Source organism: Chiloscyllium punctatum, chromosome 26, assembly GCF_047496795.1.
Source record: "Chiloscyllium punctatum isolate Juve2018m chromosome 26, sChiPun1.3, whole genome shotgun sequence".
Taxonomy (NCBI): domain Eukaryota; kingdom Metazoa; phylum Chordata; class Chondrichthyes; order Orectolobiformes; family Hemiscylliidae; genus Chiloscyllium; species Chiloscyllium punctatum.
This window is the reverse complement of record NC_092764.1, coordinates 42037152-42056980: the sequence shown is the minus strand read 5'-3', so window position 1 is coordinate 42056980 and position 19829 is coordinate 42037152. Positions and strand designations below refer to the sequence as shown.

Sequence of the window (19829 nt, the reverse complement as noted above, 5' to 3'; positions counted from 1 at the left end):
TGTCGACTTGTTAGCAAGAGCGAGCCTCGCTGTGGGGAGCGGCAGTTAGACTCCCCGGTTTGCAGAGAGTTGTGAATGGGCGTTGTTAGGCTTGGCCTGGGCCTGCTTTCATGATAACTCCCTCACTTGACAGTGAGGGGGAGCATGGGACCTGAGGTTCTACTGCAAATGGTTCGTTTGCAGAAGCTGCAACCGTGGGAATAATGAACGGAGGCGTGACGGTTGTGACCGTCTTGGGCCTAGATTCGATTTTTAAACCATTTTCGTTCCTCAAATCTGAACCAGGAGTTGATATCTTAATTTATAACGTGATGCCATTGATACAGCTTTATGCTTTGCTGGATTTCTCTTTCCCTTAAAACTCTAACGCCGTCAATAAATCATTATAGTTGTTGAGGGGGTGCCCTCTAAGCCATCGTTTTCACTCATCAAAATGTCTCCCTCCCTGCCCCGAATCACGAACATATAGGTTCAATCTTATGTTGGAGTGGGGCGAATCGAACATGGTCAATCTTTTCAGTTTACTGTTGGTTTTGTATCTGTATAGTCTATTGACGTGAGTCATTGGGACAATTTAAGGAGTAAGCCCTGGAGTGTATCGAGTGTTGATGAGTCTTAATTCACACAGCAGTGAAAGTACTGTTGGAACTTTATCTTTACCACTTCTAGTAAATGATTCAAGCCAGCGCAGGAGTTCATTTAGATGGAATGGCCTTTGTATTGAGAAGGTTTGTGATCCTCAACACCTGTCATTCTTCTTGTGTTTGAATCTGTGTGTGTTTAGAATGTATGTGGATGCACAAAATGGCTGTTTTGGGCTAAGAGAGCACAGTGTAAGAAACTAAACCAGTTATGCATCATATGACTCATTAAGCTTACTGTCATTCATTATGGGTAGAGAGTGTGGTGCTGGAAAAGCACAGCCAGTAAGGCAGCATTTGAGGAGCAAGAGAATCGACATTTTGGGCAGAAACCCTTCATCAGGAAGGACGTTGCTGATGAAGGGCTTGTGCCCAAAACGTCAATTCTCCTGCTTCTCAGATGCTGTCTGACCTGTGTTTTTCCAGCTCCACACTCTTTACTCTGATCTCCAGCATTTGCAGACTTCACTTTCTCCTGTCATTCATTATGGCCATGCTGTAACTTCTTAATTCTCCTTATCTACTTTCCATGTATTGTTAGTAGAGGATAGTGCATTTATGGTTGAGGATCATGCAGTTCAGTGGCTCAGGCACCTCTCCTTCTCTCAGTGACCAATGTTGACAAAATTGTAGCAGACCTAATCTGCACATGAAAGCAGGATATTATACAATCTATCTTGAGCTTTATGTTTTTAATATCTATAAATTATAACCAAATTGTCTGCCATACTTAGCAATGGGATCTATATTGTTAGAACAAAAAACTTCAGTGGAATCATTTGTTTCCTTAAATTTTGAGTGCAAAGTTTGAGGCATGTTCTAAAGTTATAAAATTGGTCTGGAACATTTTTGATGCTTTAGAGGGCTGTCAGCTATTTGCATTCACTTAACCTCATAAGAGGAGGAGGTAGCAGCCAGAACATCAGTGCTTTATATTTTCTCTAAATGTTCTGTACAGTCATTATCTTATGAAAGATTATTTAATCAAGTGTGCAGTGTGATGGAAACAAGATGATTTAGGGAATTAATTACATTGCTTTTCATCTATATATGAGCAAAGTCTTCGTAACTATCTTCCTGTGTTTGAATAGTTCAGTCTGTTTCTTACACTACTCCGCAAAGTGAGCATCATACACATTTTCTACAGGAGATCTGGTAAAATATATGTATAACATTTCATTTCAGATTTGAAACATTTTAAAAGTAGGGTTAAGCCATAATAGTGTACTCTCCCGGTCTAGTGCTTTAATCTATGATGTTGTCCCAATAATAGTAATAAAACTGATGAAAATCTGTGACCTTTTTTAGGCATATTTTGTTCAAAAGATAATAATGCACTGCACTGCTCAAAACTCCTATGATATCTTAGTTATTGATAGCAATGCCTTTGTGGAATTGGTATGTGACATATAGCATGCATTTACTGTGAATGCTTGGATTTTTTTACATTTTGAAGTATAAAGGAGCAGCAAACTCAAACCTGCATCTGTAGTCGGAACGCTTATGGTCTCTTCGATTGCCTCTGAATCCATTGAATATTAGACATTTTAACTTTTAAAGAGGTATTTAATCACTATATACAAAATGTGCTTTGTTTATTGCTGCCTTTATGAAACAATGCAACTTCAGTTATATCTTCAGTAATGTCATGGTTTAGTCTTTCTCTGTTGCTTATAAATGAAACATGAAGCATTTTGCTCTCCATTTCACTTCAATGAACTAAAGCTGTCAGTCAGTAAAACAGGTATCTGCTCAGGTAAATGCATTTAGTTGGGTTCCTTCACTATTATAATATCTGTTCATTGATAAATCCTGAACTCTTTGTTAAATCTGTATGTAAATGGTTAGTTTGTATGAGGTTAAAGCTGCATTATTTCATAGTATCGCTTTGCAGTAATTACTTGTTTGAATGTTAGACACTTTTAAATATTGATGTAGTTTTCTAAATCTCTCAATGCTCTTGGTAATGATGGTTAAGGAAATACGTCCTATACGTGAAATCTGTCCTATGTCTGTTGTAAATTGAGTTGTTGACAAAGTTATTGATATGTTGAGTGAGTGGGTAAGTTCTAATAGGGAATTTATTAGTATTTTTAATCTGCCTGATCAGACATTTTATGATGTACCTCTGGAGCAGGTGCGACTTGAACCCAGACCTTCCGGCTGAGATAGGGCCATGTTTTTATTCATGGGAGGAGGCAGTCACTGGCTAGACCAACATTTGTTGCCCATCCCTATAGAGCTGTTAAGATTAAACCATATTCTGTGGGTCTGGTGTCACATGTAGGCCAGACCAGGTAAGGGTTGCAGTTTCTTTCTGTAAAGGATTATTGTGAACAGTCAGCAATGGATTGTCATTAGACTTTTAATTCCACATTTGTAAATTAAGTTCAAATTCCACCATCTGCTTTGGTGGGATTTCTATTTGGGTCCCCTAAACATTAACTGGGCCTCTAATTAATCAAACTGCTAGGCTATTACTGCACCATACTGCCGCTGCATTGCAAGAGTCCCTGATAGGGAATTGTATATGTTCCTTTTAAGTATATTCAGCTGCTTGTGTCAAGACCCCGTTGTGGTTCATAGTGACTGTCTGAAGCAGCAGTTGGTTTCTTGTGTTCTGGCTCACAGTTGAGCTGGAGCAAGATCTTCAAACACTGACATATCAGGGAGGTAGACAGTCAATTGCTGTGAACATGTCTTAGATTAACTATATTGAAGTCAGTAAGAGACAGAAGGATGTGACTAGGCATAAGGCAGGTAGTGCTGAAGGAGCCTCAATCCTTAAGCTTGTCCCACAGGTTTGAGATTATTGCTCCCTGTGTAGGCAAGAGCGGAGCTGAAGAGAGGATGAGCAAGATGTCCGTGGTTTGGTATGGGGAACCGTTGAAGAGGTGGGAAAAAAGAGCAATATAGTTGTAATTGGATTTTATAGTCGGGGAAATAAATACTGTCCTGTGTGGCCAGGATGGAGTGTCCCAAATGCTGTGTTGCCTGCCTGATGCCCGGTTCAGGATACCTCACTGGCTGCGGGGGAACTTGGAGTGGGAGCGGAAAGAACCAGTTGTCATGGTTTGCACAAGTACTAATGAGTATATGTAGATAAGGAAAGATGTCTCTTGGGCGAATATGTGAAGCTAGAAGCTAAATTTAAAAATCAGAACCAAGATGATATTGATCTTTGGGCTATTACTTGAACCACAAGTGAATTAGCACAGGGTCAACAAGCGTAGAGGTAAATGTGTAGCTCAAAGATGGTACGGGAGAAATGGGTTCAACTTCATGGGACATTTGCACTACAAGTGGGGAAAGAGGAACTGTTCCAGTACGATGAGCAAGAAGTGACATAGTCAGAAGGCGTGGAATCAGTGTGGGACAGTTGGAAAACTGCAGAGGAACAAAAGACCCTGATGGGAGTTGTACTCCGTGGTGTAGGGAAGAAAATAAGTCAGGAGATAGAAAATGTATGTAAGAAAGGCACTGCTTCAATAATTGTGGGGGATTTCACTGCAGGTGGATTGGGAAAATTGGGTTGATAATGGATCTCAGGGAAAGGAATTTATGGAATGTCTAAAAGGTGGCTTGGAACAACTTATGGTAGATAAGTTGGAAATTCTGGATATGTAATGAGGCATGCTTAATTATGGAGCTTAAGGTGAAAAACCCTGAGGGGTGGTGACCTTTAATCTAATAGAATTCACTGCAGTTTGAGAGGAAGAAGCTGGAATCAGATGTAATGGTACTATACTATGAAGTTCAAAGTTTGTGAGAAGATTTGTAGCTCGGGTACTCCGTTGTTGTGGTTCTGTTCGCTGAGCTGGGAATTTGTGTTGCAGACGTTTCGTCCCCTGTCTAGGTGACATCCTCAGTGCATGGGAGCCTCCTGTGAAGCGCTTCTGTGATCTTTCCTCCGGCATTTGTAGTGGTTTGTCTCTGCCGCTTCCGGTTGTCAGTTCCAGCTGTCCGCTGCAGTGGTTGGTATATTATTGATCGACCAGGACCCAATATATCGACCACTGCAGCGGACAGCTGGAACTGACTACCGGAAGTGGCAGATTCAAACCACTACAAATGCCGGAGGAAAGATCACAGAAGCACTTAACAGGGGGCTCCCAAGCACTGAGGATGTCACCTAGACAGGGGACGAAATGTCTGCAACACAAATTCCCAGCTCGGTGAACAGAACCACAATAACTATGAAGTCATGAGAGAGGAACTGAACAGAGTTGGTTGGAAGGGGAGCCTAACAAGAAGATCGGCAGAAATTTTGGGGGGTAATTGGGAGGCACAGAAGAAATTCATCACAATGAGGAAGCAGAGTTGGGGGGATGAGGGAACCATGCTGACAAGGGAAGGCAGCATAAGCCATATACTGTAGTGTGGTGAAGATGTGTGGGAAGCCTTTTTTAAAAGCAAGTAAAGGATAGCTTAATAAAAGTGATTGGGGGGGGGGGGTGGAAGCAGAATATAAAATTTGAAAGTAAGCTAGCTAGTAATGGAGAAGATTGCATTTTAGATACCTTTTTAAAAAGGTGAGAATGGATATTGAGCCACTGGAAAATGAGGCTGGAGATGATGTTCGTGGGAACAAAGAAATGGTGGAGGAACTGAATAGGTATTTTGTATCTGTTTTCACAGTGGAAGACACCAGCAGTATACCAGAACTTTGAGAGTTGGGGTCATGGGCGACTGCAGTAGTCATCAATCACCTAAGGAGAAGGTGTTGGTGAAGCTTAAAAAGACTTAAAGATGGATAAATCACCCAGACCAGATGTACTAGATGCCAGAGATGTGAGATTGTACAGGCTATTGTGGTGATATTTCAGGATTCACTGGAATTGGGGAGGGTGCCAGAGGACTGAAAAGTGACTAATGTAACACCCTGTTTAAGAAGGGAGTGATGTAGAAGCTTGGAAAATGTAGGCTGGCTAGTCTGACCTCACTTATTGATAAGATTTTAGAGTCAAAAAGTGTGGTGCTGGAAAAGCACAGCAGGTTAGACAGCATATGAGGAGCAGGAGAGTCAATGTTTAGAGTCCAGTACTAAGAATGAGATTGCAGAGTGCTTGGAAGTGCATAGTAAAATAGGACTGACTCAGCTTCGCCAAAGGGTAGTCATGTTTGACAAACTTGTTAGAATTTTTTTGAGGTGGTAATAAACAAGTTAGACAAAGGAGACCCAGTGAATGTGATTTATTAGGACTTCTAGAAAGGCTTTGACAAAGTGCAGCATAGGAGGCTGATAAATAAGAGCCTGTGGTGTTAGGGGCAAGATACTGGCAAAGAGGATTGGCCAACTGGCTGGCAGAGAAGGCATAAAAAAGGGTCTTTTTCCTGTATGGCAGCCAGTGACCAGTGGAGTTCCACAGAGGTTAGTCTTGGAACCACAATCGTTCATGTTATCCATTAACAATCTAGACACAGGGACTGAGGGCATTGTTCAGTTTGCAGATGACACAACGGTAAGTGGATGGACCGGTTGTGTTGAACATGCAGAATGACTTGGAAAGTGGACAATGTGGAAAAGGTTCCCTTCTTTGGTAAGAGGGATAAAGGCATTAACTACTTAGTAAATGGCAAAAAGACTTCAGAAACCTGAAGCACAAAGGGACTTGGCAGTCCTAATTCAGGATTCTAAGGTTTGCATGCAGGTTCATTTGGCAATTCGGTAGGCAAATGCAATGTTAACATTCATTTCAAGAGGGCTAGAGTACAAAAGCAGAGATGTACTGCTGAGGCTGTATAAGGCTGTGGTCAGACTGCATTTGAAATATTGAGTAACTTTGACCCTTCGTCTGAGAATGAATGTGCTGGCCTTGTCAGAAGTCCAGAATAGATTTGTAGAATGGTCCTGAGATGAAGAGTTGCAGTTGAGAACTGAGTCTGTACTCTATGGAGTTTGGCAGGATATGGGGCGGGGGGTGAAATCTCATTGAAATTTGAGAATATTGAGAGGCTTTGTTGAGTGGAAGTGAGAAGTTTCAACTAATAGGACCTGAGGGCACAGTTTCAAAATGAAGTGGTGACCCTTCAGATTGCAGGAATGTTTTCAGCCAGGACTCATTGCAGTGGGCTGTAGAAGACAAGTGATTTGAGTGTATTTAAGACTAAAATATTCTAGATTGGTAAGGGAATCGAGTTGTGGAAAGAAGACATGATTGAATGGTGGAGCAGTTTCTGGATTAGTGGTGCTGGAAGAGCACAGCAGTTCGGAAGCAGCATCCAAGGAGCTTCGAAATCGACGTTTCGGGCAAAAGCCCTTCATCAGGAATAAAGGCAGTGAGCGTGGAGCGATAAGCTAGAGGTGGTTGGTGGTGGGGAGAGAGTAGCATAGAGTACAATGGGTGAGTGGGGGAGGGGATGAAGGTGATAGGTCAGGGAGGAGAGGGTGGAGTGGATAGTTGGAAAAGGAGATAGGCAGGTAGGACAAGTCATGGGGATAGTGCTGAGCTGGAAGTTTGGAACTAGGGTGAGGTGGGGAAAGGGGAAATGAGGAAACTGTTGAAGTCCACATTGATGCCCTGGGGTTGAAGTGTTCCGAGGCGGAAGATGAGGCGTTCTTCCTCTGGTGGTGAGGGAGCGGCAGTGAAGGAAGCCCAGGACCTTCATGTCCTCGGCAGAGTGGGAGGGGGAGTTGAAATGTTGGGCCACGGGGCGGTGTGGTTGATTGGTGCGGGTGGCCCGGAGATGTTCCCTAAAGCGCTCTGCTAGGAGGCGCCCAGTCTCCCCAATGTAGAGGAGACTGCATTGGGAGCAACGGATACAATAAATGATATTAGTGGATGTGCAAGTAAAACTTTGGATGTGAGGGCGGAGGTGTGGGTGCAGGTTTTACAGTTCCTGCGGTGGCAGGGGAAAGTGCCAGGATGGGAGGGTGGGTTGTGGGGGTGGGGGGTGCGTGGACCTGACCAGGTAGTCACGGAGGGAACGGTCTTTGCGGAAGGCGGAAAGGGGTGGGGAGGGAAATATATCCCTGGTGGTGGGGTCTGTTTGGAGGTGACGGAAATGTCGGCGGATGATTTGGTTTATGCGAAGGTTGGTAGGGTGGAAGGTGAGCACCAGGGGTGTTCTGTCCTTGTTACGGTTGGAGGAGTGGGGTCTGAGGGCGGAGGTGCGGGATGTAGATGAGCTGTGTTGGAGGGCATTTTTAACCACGTGGGAAGAGAAATTGTGGTCTCTAAAGAAGGAGGCCATCTGGTGTGTTCTGTGGTGGAACTGGTCCTGCTGGGAGCAGATCTGGCGGAGGCGGAGGAATTGGGAATACGGGATGGCATTTTTGCAAGAGGTAGGGTGGGAAGAGGTGTAATCCAGGTAGCTGTGGGAGCCGGTGGGTTTGTAAAAAATGTCAATGTCAAGTCGGTCATCATTAATGGAGATGGAGATGTCCAGGAAGGGGAGGGAGGTGTCAGAGATGGTCCAGGTAAAGTTAAGGTCAGGGTGGAATGTGTTGGTGAAGTTGATGAATTGCTCAACCTCCTCGCGGGAGCATGAGGTGGCGCCAATGCAGTCATCAATGTAGCGGAGGAAGGGGTGGGGAGTGGTGCTGGTGTAATTACGGAAGATCAACTGCTCTACGTAGCCAACAAAGAGACAGGCATAGCTGGGGCCCATACGTTTGCCCATGGCTACCACTTTGGTCTGGAGGAAGTGGGAGGATTCAAAGGAGAAATTGTTAAGGGTGAGGACCAGTTCGGCCAAACGAATGAGTGTCGGTGGAAGGGTACTGTTGGGGACGTCTGAAGAGGAAAAAACGGAGGGCTTGGAGGCCCTGGTCATGGCGGATGGAGGTGTAGAGGGATTGGATATCCATGGTGAAGATGAGGCTCATCTCTACCTACCTCGACACTGTCCTATCCCCCCTAGTCCAGGAACTCCCCACATATGTTCGAGACACCACCCATACCCTTCATCTCCTCCAAGATTTCCGTTTCCCAGGCCCTCAATGCCTCATCTTCACCATGGGGAAACTGGGCACCTCCTAGCAGAGCGCTTTCGTGAACATCTCCGGGACACCCGCACCAATCAACCACACCGCCCCGTGGCCCAACATTTCAACTCCCCCTCCCACTCTGCTGAGGACATGGAGGTCCTGGGCCTCCTTCACCGCCACTCCCTCACCACCAGACGCCTGGAGGAAGAACGCCTCATCTTCTGCCTCGGGACACTTCAACCCCAGGGCGTCAATGTGGACTTCAACAGTTTCCTCATTTTCCCCTTCCCCCACCTCATCCTAGTTCCAAACTTCCAGTTCAGCACTTTCCCCATGACTTGTCCAGACTTGTCCTACCTGCCTATCTCCTTTTCCACCTATTCACTCCACCCTCTCCTCCCTGACCTATCACCTTCATCCCCTCCCCCACTCACCCATTCTACTCTATGCTACTTTCTCCCCACCCCCACCCTCCTCTAGCTTATCTCTCCACGCTTCAGGCTCACTGCCTTTATTCCTGATGAAGGGCTTTTGACTGAAACCTCGATTTCGAAGCTGCTTGGATGCTGCCTGAACTGCTGTGCTCTTCCAGCACCACTAATCCAGAATCTGGTTTCCAGCATCTGCAGTCATTGTTTTTACCTACCTGAATGGTGGAGCAGACTCAGTGGGCTGAATGGCTTATAATTACCCCTATATCGTGTGGTTTTAGGGACTAACCTGTATTAGAGATTGTTCAGCTGTTTAAATATTGCTTCCACCACTGTGTTTCACCTTCTAAAATAAAGCCAGCAACAATCTAGAGATCTTTGAAAAAAAGAACTGCGGGCACTGAAGATCTGAATCAAAAACAGAAGTTGTTGACAAAACTCTGGTCTGGTGGCATCGATGGGGAGAAAACAGAATTACTGTTTCGAGTCAGGTGACTCCTCATCAGAATCCTGAAGAAGGTTCATAAGTCTCTACCAACAGATGATTAATTACTCAGCCAGTTACTAATAAGGTAACTGGGTTTTTTAAACATATAGAATGACCAGGATAAAAATTAGCATTCATTTCATTTTCCTTCAGTGTAAAATTGTTCTTTTTATAGTTCTGTGAACCCAAGTTCACATTTTTGAAGAACATCAACCTGTGTTTTATGTTGGTCAATGAAAAGTATAATCAGCCAAAAAGGATACTGGGTCAAGTTAGTGGGTGATCTGAGAAGTGAAGAAAAACTTGTTTGAGATCTGGTATTGAGTTGGATGATCAGCCATGATTATATTGAATGGTGAAGCAAACCTGAAGGGCCAAATGGCATGCTTCTCATTTCCTGTTTTTACACTATCCCCACTCCAAAGTTTAGCCTGGAACAAACAGTTTAAGACTTGATAATTAAGGGTCTGGTCAGCCACTTATAATTATGTGCCTACTTGATGTTTGTTTGGTATGATGCAAACTAAAAAAAATTGCTATTGTAATTGGTAGAGAATTCAAATATTTTGGCTTTGACGAATTTGGTTGTGTTCATTCTTGTCCCATGCAAGTCAGTGAAACAGTTTTGCTACAGGTGCATCCCTGGATCAAGGCCGAAAGTACTAAATAGTAACTTTAACTGTTATGCACTTTTTAAGTCTGGATTATTTGGAGTACTAACTGACAAAGTTGCTTTCTGCAGCTCTCTTGCAATATGGATGTTCGTCTTTTGCCACCTTCAAAAGTAAGATGTCCATTCTTAAGGAAACTAGTTCATGTGAAATGGTCATTAGCTGCTGAGAACATTATTGATTTTTTTTTATAAATGTAGTTTGTAAAATTGCAGACTTTAAAAAAGTATCAACATTTGAGTAGATTCTTGAAACAGCTTTTCTTTGGAGCTTTTCAGTACAAAGTCAAATTGAACAAGTACTTACAATTTTCTCTATCTAGAGGGAATTTTTGAAGATGTTTTCATAATAGTTATTACAGCCGGAAAACATTTTATTTTCCAAACAATCCATGTGATTATTTATGTTCCAAGCAAATACAATTTGTTTTGACTAATGGTGTTCCTTTCTGTTTTTTTATATAGCCTACAACTCAACAGTCACCGCAGGATGAGCAGGAAAAGCTTCTTGATGAAGCTGTTCAGACTGTTAAGGTCCAGTCTTTCCAGATGAAGCGATGCTTGGTAAGAAATATACTGTGTAAGTTATGCAATGATAAATGTTGTAAAATAGAATAAAATACATGGGTTTGTCCAGTGGTTCAAAGTTTATCCAGTGACACCAAAAAGGAGTCCTATCTGCTGACTTAGCTGATCTGCTGATTTGAAAATGTTAGGATTGGCATTAATGGTCTGGATTTCTAGCCTCTGGCAGATGGCCGAATTGGAGAAATTCTTAGTGCCTTAGGAGAAAGAGGCTCTGGAGATGCAATTACCATTGCATGTTGGGGCCTGGAGTGGCTGGAAGGCAGGTTTGTGCTGTAATTGGGCCTGTTGACCAGAGAAAAGATTTGGAGGGAGGTGCAGGACTGCTGGATGTTGAGATATTTAAAAGGTCTGCTGTGGTACAATGGAACCATGGCTTAGTTCTATCAAAAGGTTGAGGCTCCTTTAATCTGCACTACTCGTATGCTCTATAAGTCTCAAACATGCTAATTCATATTCAGCACTTGGCCCTATGGACTCTCCGGCTCCCCTCACCATGTTATACTTCCATACCCATTCACCCACTGTATGCTGTATTGCAGTCATGAATTGTATAGTGTCATAAACAAATTAAACAGAATTTTAAAAAGAAATTAGTCATTCGTTCATTACGATGACACTTTTGGCTTGTAACTGGGGTCACCCTCTAATTTAAAATTTAAATAGCAGAAACTACCTGCCTCTGAAATTTGCACAAGTAAACATTGTCTAGTTGGCAAAAGCAGTCAGAGTTAAAACGGTCAACTCGCGTGTTTCAGTTCTCTAATGTTTGAGTTCAAGCTCTCAACCACATCTCATTATGCAATATTGAATAGAAGGCGCATAATCTGGCATGAGGAATTCTGTCATGTAGGCTCATGCAGTCGTAGAACTACCTCCTCTGTTCAATAAGATCTATTTGTGTCCTAAATTCCACATTCCTGCTTATCCCTCCTTGATTCACTTGCTTAACATTTCGACCTTGACTATAAAGATATTCATTAATCCCACCTCCCCTGCCATCTGAGGCAGAGTGCCAAAGTTGGCTAACCTTCTGGGAGAAAAAGGATTTCCCCCCCCCCCCACCCCAGTCCAAAAGGTAACCCTTCATTTTAAGTTTCCCCAAGTTCTGGACTGACCCATGAGAGTGAAAACAGTTTTCACACCCACCTTGTCAAGATAGTACAGGATTTTAAACTTGAATCAAATCACCCCTTGCTCCCAAAGTGTAGTGAAAACATGGCCAACCTGTCCAAATCTTTTTCAAGGTATTCTAGGTATTAGTCCAGTAAGCATCTTGTGAACTGCCTCAATGCATTTCCATCCATCCTTTTAAATAAGGAAACCGATACCATACTCAGTATTCAAGATGTGGTCTCAATGTCTTGCATAACTGAAGCTTAACACCTTTTTACTTTTATGTTCAATTTGTCTTGTATTAAAGGATAGCAGCCCATTAATCTTCTCAATTACGTGCTGTCCTTTAGGTTGACCTTTTGTGACTCATGGGTACTTATCATTCTACAGCCATTCTACACTAAAATAGGTGAGAAAGTAAGTTGCACTGAAGAAATGCAGGTTTTACAAGTCTACGTTTATAGGTGGAGTGAATAGGCCAAAATTTAGCAGATGGACTTTGATTGAAGGAAAAGAAAGGCAACTTCGTATTTAAATGTAGAGAAACTTCAGTGTACTTTGTTACAGATCGATTTGGGTACCGTCATGCATGAATTACAGAAAATGAGTGTGTAGGTATGAAATGAACATTGAAAGAACTATGGATGCTGTAAATCAGAAACAATAATAGAAATTGCTGGAAAAGCTCAGCAGGTCTCGCATCACTTAAGAGAAATCAGAGTTAATGTTTTGAGTCTGGTGGAAGCGGCATGGCTTGGCATGAGGAATTCTGGCACTCACGTTATGGCTCATAAACCTAAAATGTTCAATAGGATCGTGGCTGATTTATTTGTGTTTCTAAATCCCACTTTCCCATTTATCTCTAATAACCTTTAATTCACTTGCCTAACAATATATTGACGTGGACTTCTGCAGAAGGATCACTGGACCTATTAGATTAGATTAGATTACTTAGTGTGGAAACAGGCCCTTCGGCCCAACAAGTCCACACCGCCCCGACGAAGTGTAACCCACCCATATCCCTACATGTACATCTACCCCTTACCTAACACTACAGGCAATTTAGCATGGCCAATTCACCTGACCTGCACATCTTTGGACTGTGGGAGGAAACCGGAGCACCCGGAGGAAACCCACGCAGACACGGGGAGAACGTGCAAACTCCACACAGTTAGTCGCCTGAGGCGGGAATTGAACCCAGGTCTCTGGCGCTGTGAGGCAGCATTGCTAACCACTGTGCCACGGTGCCGAGAAATTCTGATTTCTCTTCAGATGCTGCCAATATGTATAGCAGGTAATAAAGACAGTAAAGTGAATATTGAGTAGGAATTAAGTGTAACAGTAGGGATAGGTTGCTGCAATTGTTATTAGTGAGACATTAGTGCGACTGTGTCTGGAGTGGTCTATGTATTCCTTTGCTGAGGGATGTAATTGTATTGAAGGCAGTTCAGGCGAGGTTCGCCTAGATAGCGATCAGAGGTTTGTCTTGAGAAGTTGAGCAGTTTGGGTCTATGGGCTCTCTCCTAAATTTGAATGAGAGGAGATCTAATTGAGCTATATAAGATACAGGGGATTGACAAAGTTGACATCGTGGATTTTGCCCATTGTGGGGCTGTTGAGAATGAGAAGTTGTAGCTTTAGGATAAGAGGTAGCAGATTTAAGACAGATGGGGAATCACTTCTCTCAGAAGATTGTGAATCTGTAGAATCACTACCTCCGTGCAGTGGACACCAGGACACTGAGTGAATTTGAGGAGATAGACATTTTTAATTCGTAATGTATGGAAAGGTTATGTAATGTGTGCAGGAAAACTGGTTTGAGGTCAAGATGAGATCTGCCATAGTTGTATTGAATGGCTAACCAGGAATGAGTGGCTGAATTTCCTGTTACTTTTCCTAGTTCTTATGTTCATATGTCCTCTGAGCCATACCTTTTTTTTTGAAAAGTTGACTTGAAGGCTATGAAGGTCAAGAGCATGCCTGTCCGTGCAATGGAGCTGGTCAGGTTGAGAGTGAAGTATGCAGGCTCGCAACTTGAACCACCGTACATAGGAAACTCTAGGGAAGGTAGAATTGCCAGTTGCCTATCATTTTAAAGAGCTCTTAAGTCATCCAGGCTTGGAGTAGTGAAAAACTGACCATAGTTCTAGGTTTGATCTCTAGTGACTGCTGTGTAGTGGTTTTGAGCATGGTTGTCAGGCTATTCAAATTTCTCAAAATAATTGTCAAAATTGATTTAGTTCCCAAATCTCTCTGCTTGTACACGAGTTTGTGAAACTCTGCTCCTGTCTGATGCACTTCCATTCTAATCATGTTAAATTTTAAAATTTATTTTGCTTCACTATTTTCAAAATATTTCGTCTACCTGTGGCATTATGACAAAATTTGGAAAAGCTTAATTGTCTGGAATAAATTGCTTTCAAAAGCAATGATTTTATACATAGTCCCGTTATCACCTATCACGTTAAGAACCATTGGGTGCATTGTCCTAAAAATGTCTATTTTTAGGTACTGTAATTGTATTCAGAAACTCTGGTATATTTTAAAATATGTTTATACAACCTGTTCAGGGATATAATGACATATCTGCCATGTGGGCTTTTTGGCTGTGAGGTACAACTGAGCTACAGGTGTGCTGTCTAATATGTTATCTAACAAATAATTAATGACAAGTTAATCTGATAATGCATTAATTATAAGCTCATACAAACTAATCTCGATCAGGTAATAGGACAGATTCCTGACCGTTTCCATACTAGCATCAGGCACAGCAGATAAGGGGACAATGATGCAAAGGGGTCAGTCTATGCGGGGCTGAAGGTTTTGTACTTAAATGCAAGCAGTATATGAAACAAGGTAAGTTAACTTGCAGTGCAAATTGAAATTGACTTGTTCAATGTGAGTATCGTGGAGGAGAGGCTGCAAAGGGATGAGGGCCTAAAACTAAATATCCAAGGATATCTATCCTGTTGAAAGGATAGGCCATTAGGTAGAGGGGGTGGAGTTGCATTGTTAATAAAGAAAATTAAATAGATAGTAAGTGTTCAGCCGAAAGGCATAGAATCTGTGTGGGTATAGTTGAGGAACTGCAGGCGAATAAAAGACCCTGATGGGAGTTATGTGTAGACCTCCAGCGTAGTCAAGACGTAGGGACTAAAATAAGTCAGGAGATAGGAGAAAGTACTTAAAGGCACAACTACAATAATCATGGGAGATTTCAGTATGTAGATGGATTGGGAAAATTTAGGTTGGTAGCAGATCTCAGGGAATTCATTGAATGTCTTCAATATGGCTTTTTTCTTGGAACAACTTATGGTAGAGCCCAGTGGGGAATAAAAAAATTCTGGATCTTCAAGACATACCTAGGGATTTGAGATGAAGGAACCCCCCCCCCCCCCCCCCCCCCCCCCGATAGAATTCGTTCTGCAGTTGGAAAGGAAGAAGCTGGAATCAGATGGAATGGTAGTACACTTGAGTTAAGGTAACTACAAAGACATGAGGGAGGACCTCGCCAGAGTTAGAGGGGAGCTGAGCAAGGAAGATTGAGCAGAAATAACAGGGGCTTCTGGGGGGTAATTTGGGAGGTACAGCAGAAATTCATCCCAGTGAAGAAGAAACCTAAGGGAAGGATGAGGCAGCCGTGGCTGATGTGAGAGTTGGGGTCTATGTAAAAGCAAAAGAGAATGTGCATATTATGGTGAAGATAATTAGGAAGGATTTAAAAACCTGTGGAAGATACTTTTAAAAGTAAAAAGGAGGGAGAAGCTGAGATGAGAGTAAGCTAACTAGTAATATAAAAGATTGCAAGAGCTTTTTAGATATTTAAAAAGGTGAGAGTCTGAAGTAGATGTTGGACCACTGAAAAATCAGGCTGGAGTAGTAGTAATGAGAAACAAAGAAATGTGGAGGGGTCAACATGGCTTTGTGCGTGGGAAATCATGTCTCTCAAACTTGATTGAGATTTTTGAAAAAGTAACAGGATTGTTTAGAGCGGTAGATGTGATCTATATATGGACTTCAGTAAGGCGTTCAACAAGGTTCCCCATGGGAGACTGATTAGCAAGGTTAGATCTCATGGAATACAGGGAGAACTAGCCATTTTGGATACAGAATTAGCTCAAAGATAGGAGACAGAGGGTGGCAGTGGAGGGTTGTTTTTCAGACTGGAGGCCTGTGACCAATGGAGTGCCACAAGGATCGGTGCTGGGACCTCTACTTTTTTGTCATTTTATGTAAATGATTTGGATGTGAGCATAAGAGGTACAGTTAGTAAGTTTGCAGATGACACCAAAATTGGAGGTGTAGTGGACAGCGAAGAGGGTTACCTCACATTGCAACAGGATCTAGACCCGATGGGCCAATAGGCTGAGAGGTGGTCGATGGAGTTTAATTCAGATAAAAGCGAGGTGCTGCATTTTGGGAAAGCAAATCTTAGCAGGACTCATACACTGAATGGTAAGGTCCTAGGGAGTGTTGCTGAACAAAGAGACCTTGGAGTGCAGGTTCATAGCTCCTTGAAAGTGGAGTCGCAGGTAGATAGGATAGTGAAGAAGACGTTTGGTATGCTTTCCTTTATTGGTCAGAGTATTGACTACAGGAGTTGGGAGGTCATGTTGCGACTGTACAGTACATTGGTTAGTCCACTGTTGGAATATTGCGTGCAGTTCTGGTCTCCTTCCTATCAGAATGATGTTGTGAAACTTGAAAGGGTTCAGAAAAGACTTACAAGGATGTTGCCAGGGTTGGAGGATTTGAGCTATAGGGAGAGGCTGAACAGGCTGGGGCTGTTTTCCCTGGAGCGTCGGAGGCTGAGGGGTGACCTTATAGAGGTTTATAAAATCATGAGGGACATGGATTGGGTAAATAGGCAGTCTTTCCCTGGGTCTGGGGAGTCCAGAACTAGAGGGCATGGGTTTATGGTGAGGGGGGAAAGATATAAAAGAGACCTAAGGTGTAACGTTTTCACACAGGGTGGTATGTGTATGGAATGAGCTGCCAGTTTGATGTGGTGGAGGTTGGTACAATTGCAACATTTAAGAGGCATTTGGATGAGTAGATGAATAGGAAGGGTTTGGAGGAATATGGGCCAGGTGCTGGAAGGTGGGACTAGATTGGGTTGGGATATCTGGTCGGCGTGGACTGGTTGGAACGAAGGGTCTGTTTCCATGCAGTACATCTCTGACTGTATAACTGAATAGCTACTTGTATCCGTCTTCGGTGAAAGACACGAACAACATACCCAACTTTGTTCTTCGTGATGGCTTCTACATTCACCTCTCAATGTACTGGGGAAACTGAAAGGTCTAAAGGTGGATAAATTATCCAGACCAGATGTACTGCATGCCAGAGTTCTAAAGGAGAATACTGACAAGATTGAAGAGGCTTTGATCTTTCAGGAATCACTGGAGTCAAGGAGGGTGCCGGAGTACTAGAAAATGACTAATGTAACTCTATATTAGGAGTGGAACGGTGGGTCAGTAGTTCGCACTGCTGCCTTGCAGCACATTCTTCCCATGTCTGCATGGGTTTCCTCCGGGTGCTTCGGTTTTCTCCCACAGTCCAAAGATGTGCAGGTCAGGTGAATTGACTGTGCTAAATTGCCCATTGTGTTATTCTAGTCAGAGGAAAATGGCTCTGGGTAGGTTACTCTTCGGAGGGTCGGTGTGGAGTTGTTGGGCTGAGGTGCCTGTTTCCACACTGTCGGGAATCTAATCCAATCTACTGTTCAAGAATGGGGGGGGGAAGCAGAAGACAGGTCCGGAATGGTGAAGTAGTGATAGGTGAATACAGGTGGAGGTACGATCCGGTTGGTTGAATTATTCAGTTTGCCGATGACGAAGGTGGTGGGGTAGATAAAGTGGTGTGGATGCAGAAGGACTTAAACAGGCGAGGAGATGGGCAAAGAAGTGGCAGATGGAATGCAATGTGGGAAAGTGAGAGTTTGTGCATTTTTGGTTGGAAGTATAGAGGCATGGAATATTTTCTAAATGGTGAAAGGCTTTGGAAATCTGCAGCACAAAAGAAACTTGGGAGCCCCAGTTCAAGGTCCTCTTAACACTAATGTGCAGTCTATTTGGCAATTAGGAAGACAAATGTAATGGCAGTATTCATTTCAAGAGCTCTAGAATGCAAAACCAGAGATGTACTGCTGAGGCTGTGTAATGTTCTGGTCAGATTTTGTTTGAAATATTGTGAATAGGTTTGGGCCCTCTATGGAAGAAAGAATGAGTAGGTATTGAAGGGGGTCCAGAGGAGGTTTACAAGAAGGATCCTAAGGATGAAGGGCTTATGAGTGTTTGAGGATTCTGGGTTTATATTCTTAGTTTAGAAGGATGAGGGTGGATCTGATGAAACTTGCAGAATAGTAGGAGGCCTGGAAAGTGAATGCGCTGATGACGTTTCCACTAGTAGGAGAGACTAGCACCCAAGGGCATAGCCTCAGTGAAGTGATGCACCTTCAGAACTGAGATAAGGAAGTTCTTCAGCCAGAAGATAGTGAATCTGTGGAACTCTTTGCAGCAGATGGCTGTGGTGGCCAAGTCTATTTAAGGTATATTTAATATAGGGATAGGTCTTTGATTAGCAAGGGAATAGAGGGTTGGGGGAGAAAATCTGGAGAGTGGGGAGCGGAGGTTGAGAAATGTATCAGCCATCATTGAATGATGGAGCAGAATCAAGGAGTTGAATGGTTTAATTTTGCTAGATGTTATGGTCTTTTAATTGTCACCGTAAGAGAGAAATTGTTGAGGTTTACCACACCAAAAGATGAGTATTATGGCAAAATGGTAGGACCCCACCACCCCAAATCCCCGAGCCAAAAGCCCCACATTCCGGTCCACCTGCTCCAGAGTTTGTCACAACACATCTGAAGAGGTTAATTAAAAATACCTATAATACTGAAGAAGCCACTTGGCTTGTTATGTGTATGGTGGTTCTCTGGAAGAGGTCAGCTCAGGAAGCCCAACTCCTTGCCTTTTCCCTGTAACCCTGAATTTTTCTTTTCTCTGCAGGTACTCGAGCAGATTTCCCTTGAAAGCAAATATTGAACTGACATCCGTAGTCATCTTGGAGTCCGTTCCAAATCTCAATCACTTGTAACACTTCTTTGCCCTCCTTTCATCTTCAGGTTCTTTTTTCATTCACCTTGGATCAGTATCCTCTGTTTGTCAACCATGCTGATAATGAGAGCAGTTTCTCCCTATCTATCCTGCTTGATATCTCTTGAATCTCTCAACTGTTTCAGAGGCAAAACCAAAAAAAATTCTCGAAACTGTCCACATAACTGAAGTCCCTCATCCTTGGAACCATTCCGATAAATGTTTCCTGTTACATGGTAATTGTGTGGTACCCAGACTAGATTCCTTAGAGATTAAGCTTCTGCTTTATACAAGTTGCTTCAGTTTTAGCAAAGATTGATTGCTTCACAGAAGAAAATATTTATAGACCCTTCACTAATAATTCAGAGGCACCAGATCAATATTCATTTATGCAAGTGAAAATGTTCCAAGAAAAATAATTGAACTGGATGCAGTCGTGTCCTAGAGTTAATGCATTTGTTGACGTGAATAGGAACCAAGTTTGTCATTATTTTAAACATTTCTTTTTAATATCTTTTATTCAGCCCAGTGATCTTTTAATTCTTGGAAGGAGCTTTGGAATTTTTGTTCCCAAGGTTGATCTTCATATGGACAAGGAACAATTGTAGGCCATCTGGTCCTCTAAGACTGCTGCACCATTCAATATGATCATGGCTGGTCGTCTTTTAACCTCCACTCTGTTCTTGAATATTCCTGATAATCTGACATCCCTAGGTGATCAAGAATGTGTTTACCTCTGCCATAAAAATATTTAAAGGTACTGCGCCAACTGCCTTTTGGAGAGGGGTATTCCAAAGACATCCAACTCTGTGAGGAGAAGCCAATCCTCCTCCAAACATCCTGGTTTTTTTTTTCCTTTAACTTTGACCCCC

The 19829-nt window shown here is 42.8% G+C and overlaps 1 protein-coding gene across 2 annotated transcripts in view; it reads left to right on the top strand.

The window, feature by feature from the left end:
- vps35 (VPS35 retromer complex component) overlaps positions 1-19829 on the top strand; it is a 57580-nt gene that overhangs the window by 193 nt on the left and 37558 nt on the right. Inside the window, exon 2 of one of the 2 annotated variants that reach the window (XM_072596221.1) lies at positions 10625-10723. In XM_072596221.1, the coding sequence (XP_072452322.1) occupies positions 10625-10723 (99 nt within the window). Of the gene's footprint in view, positions 1-10624; positions 10740-19829 lie in introns of those variants that run through there. The other variant, XM_072596223.1, reaches the window with a different exon arrangement.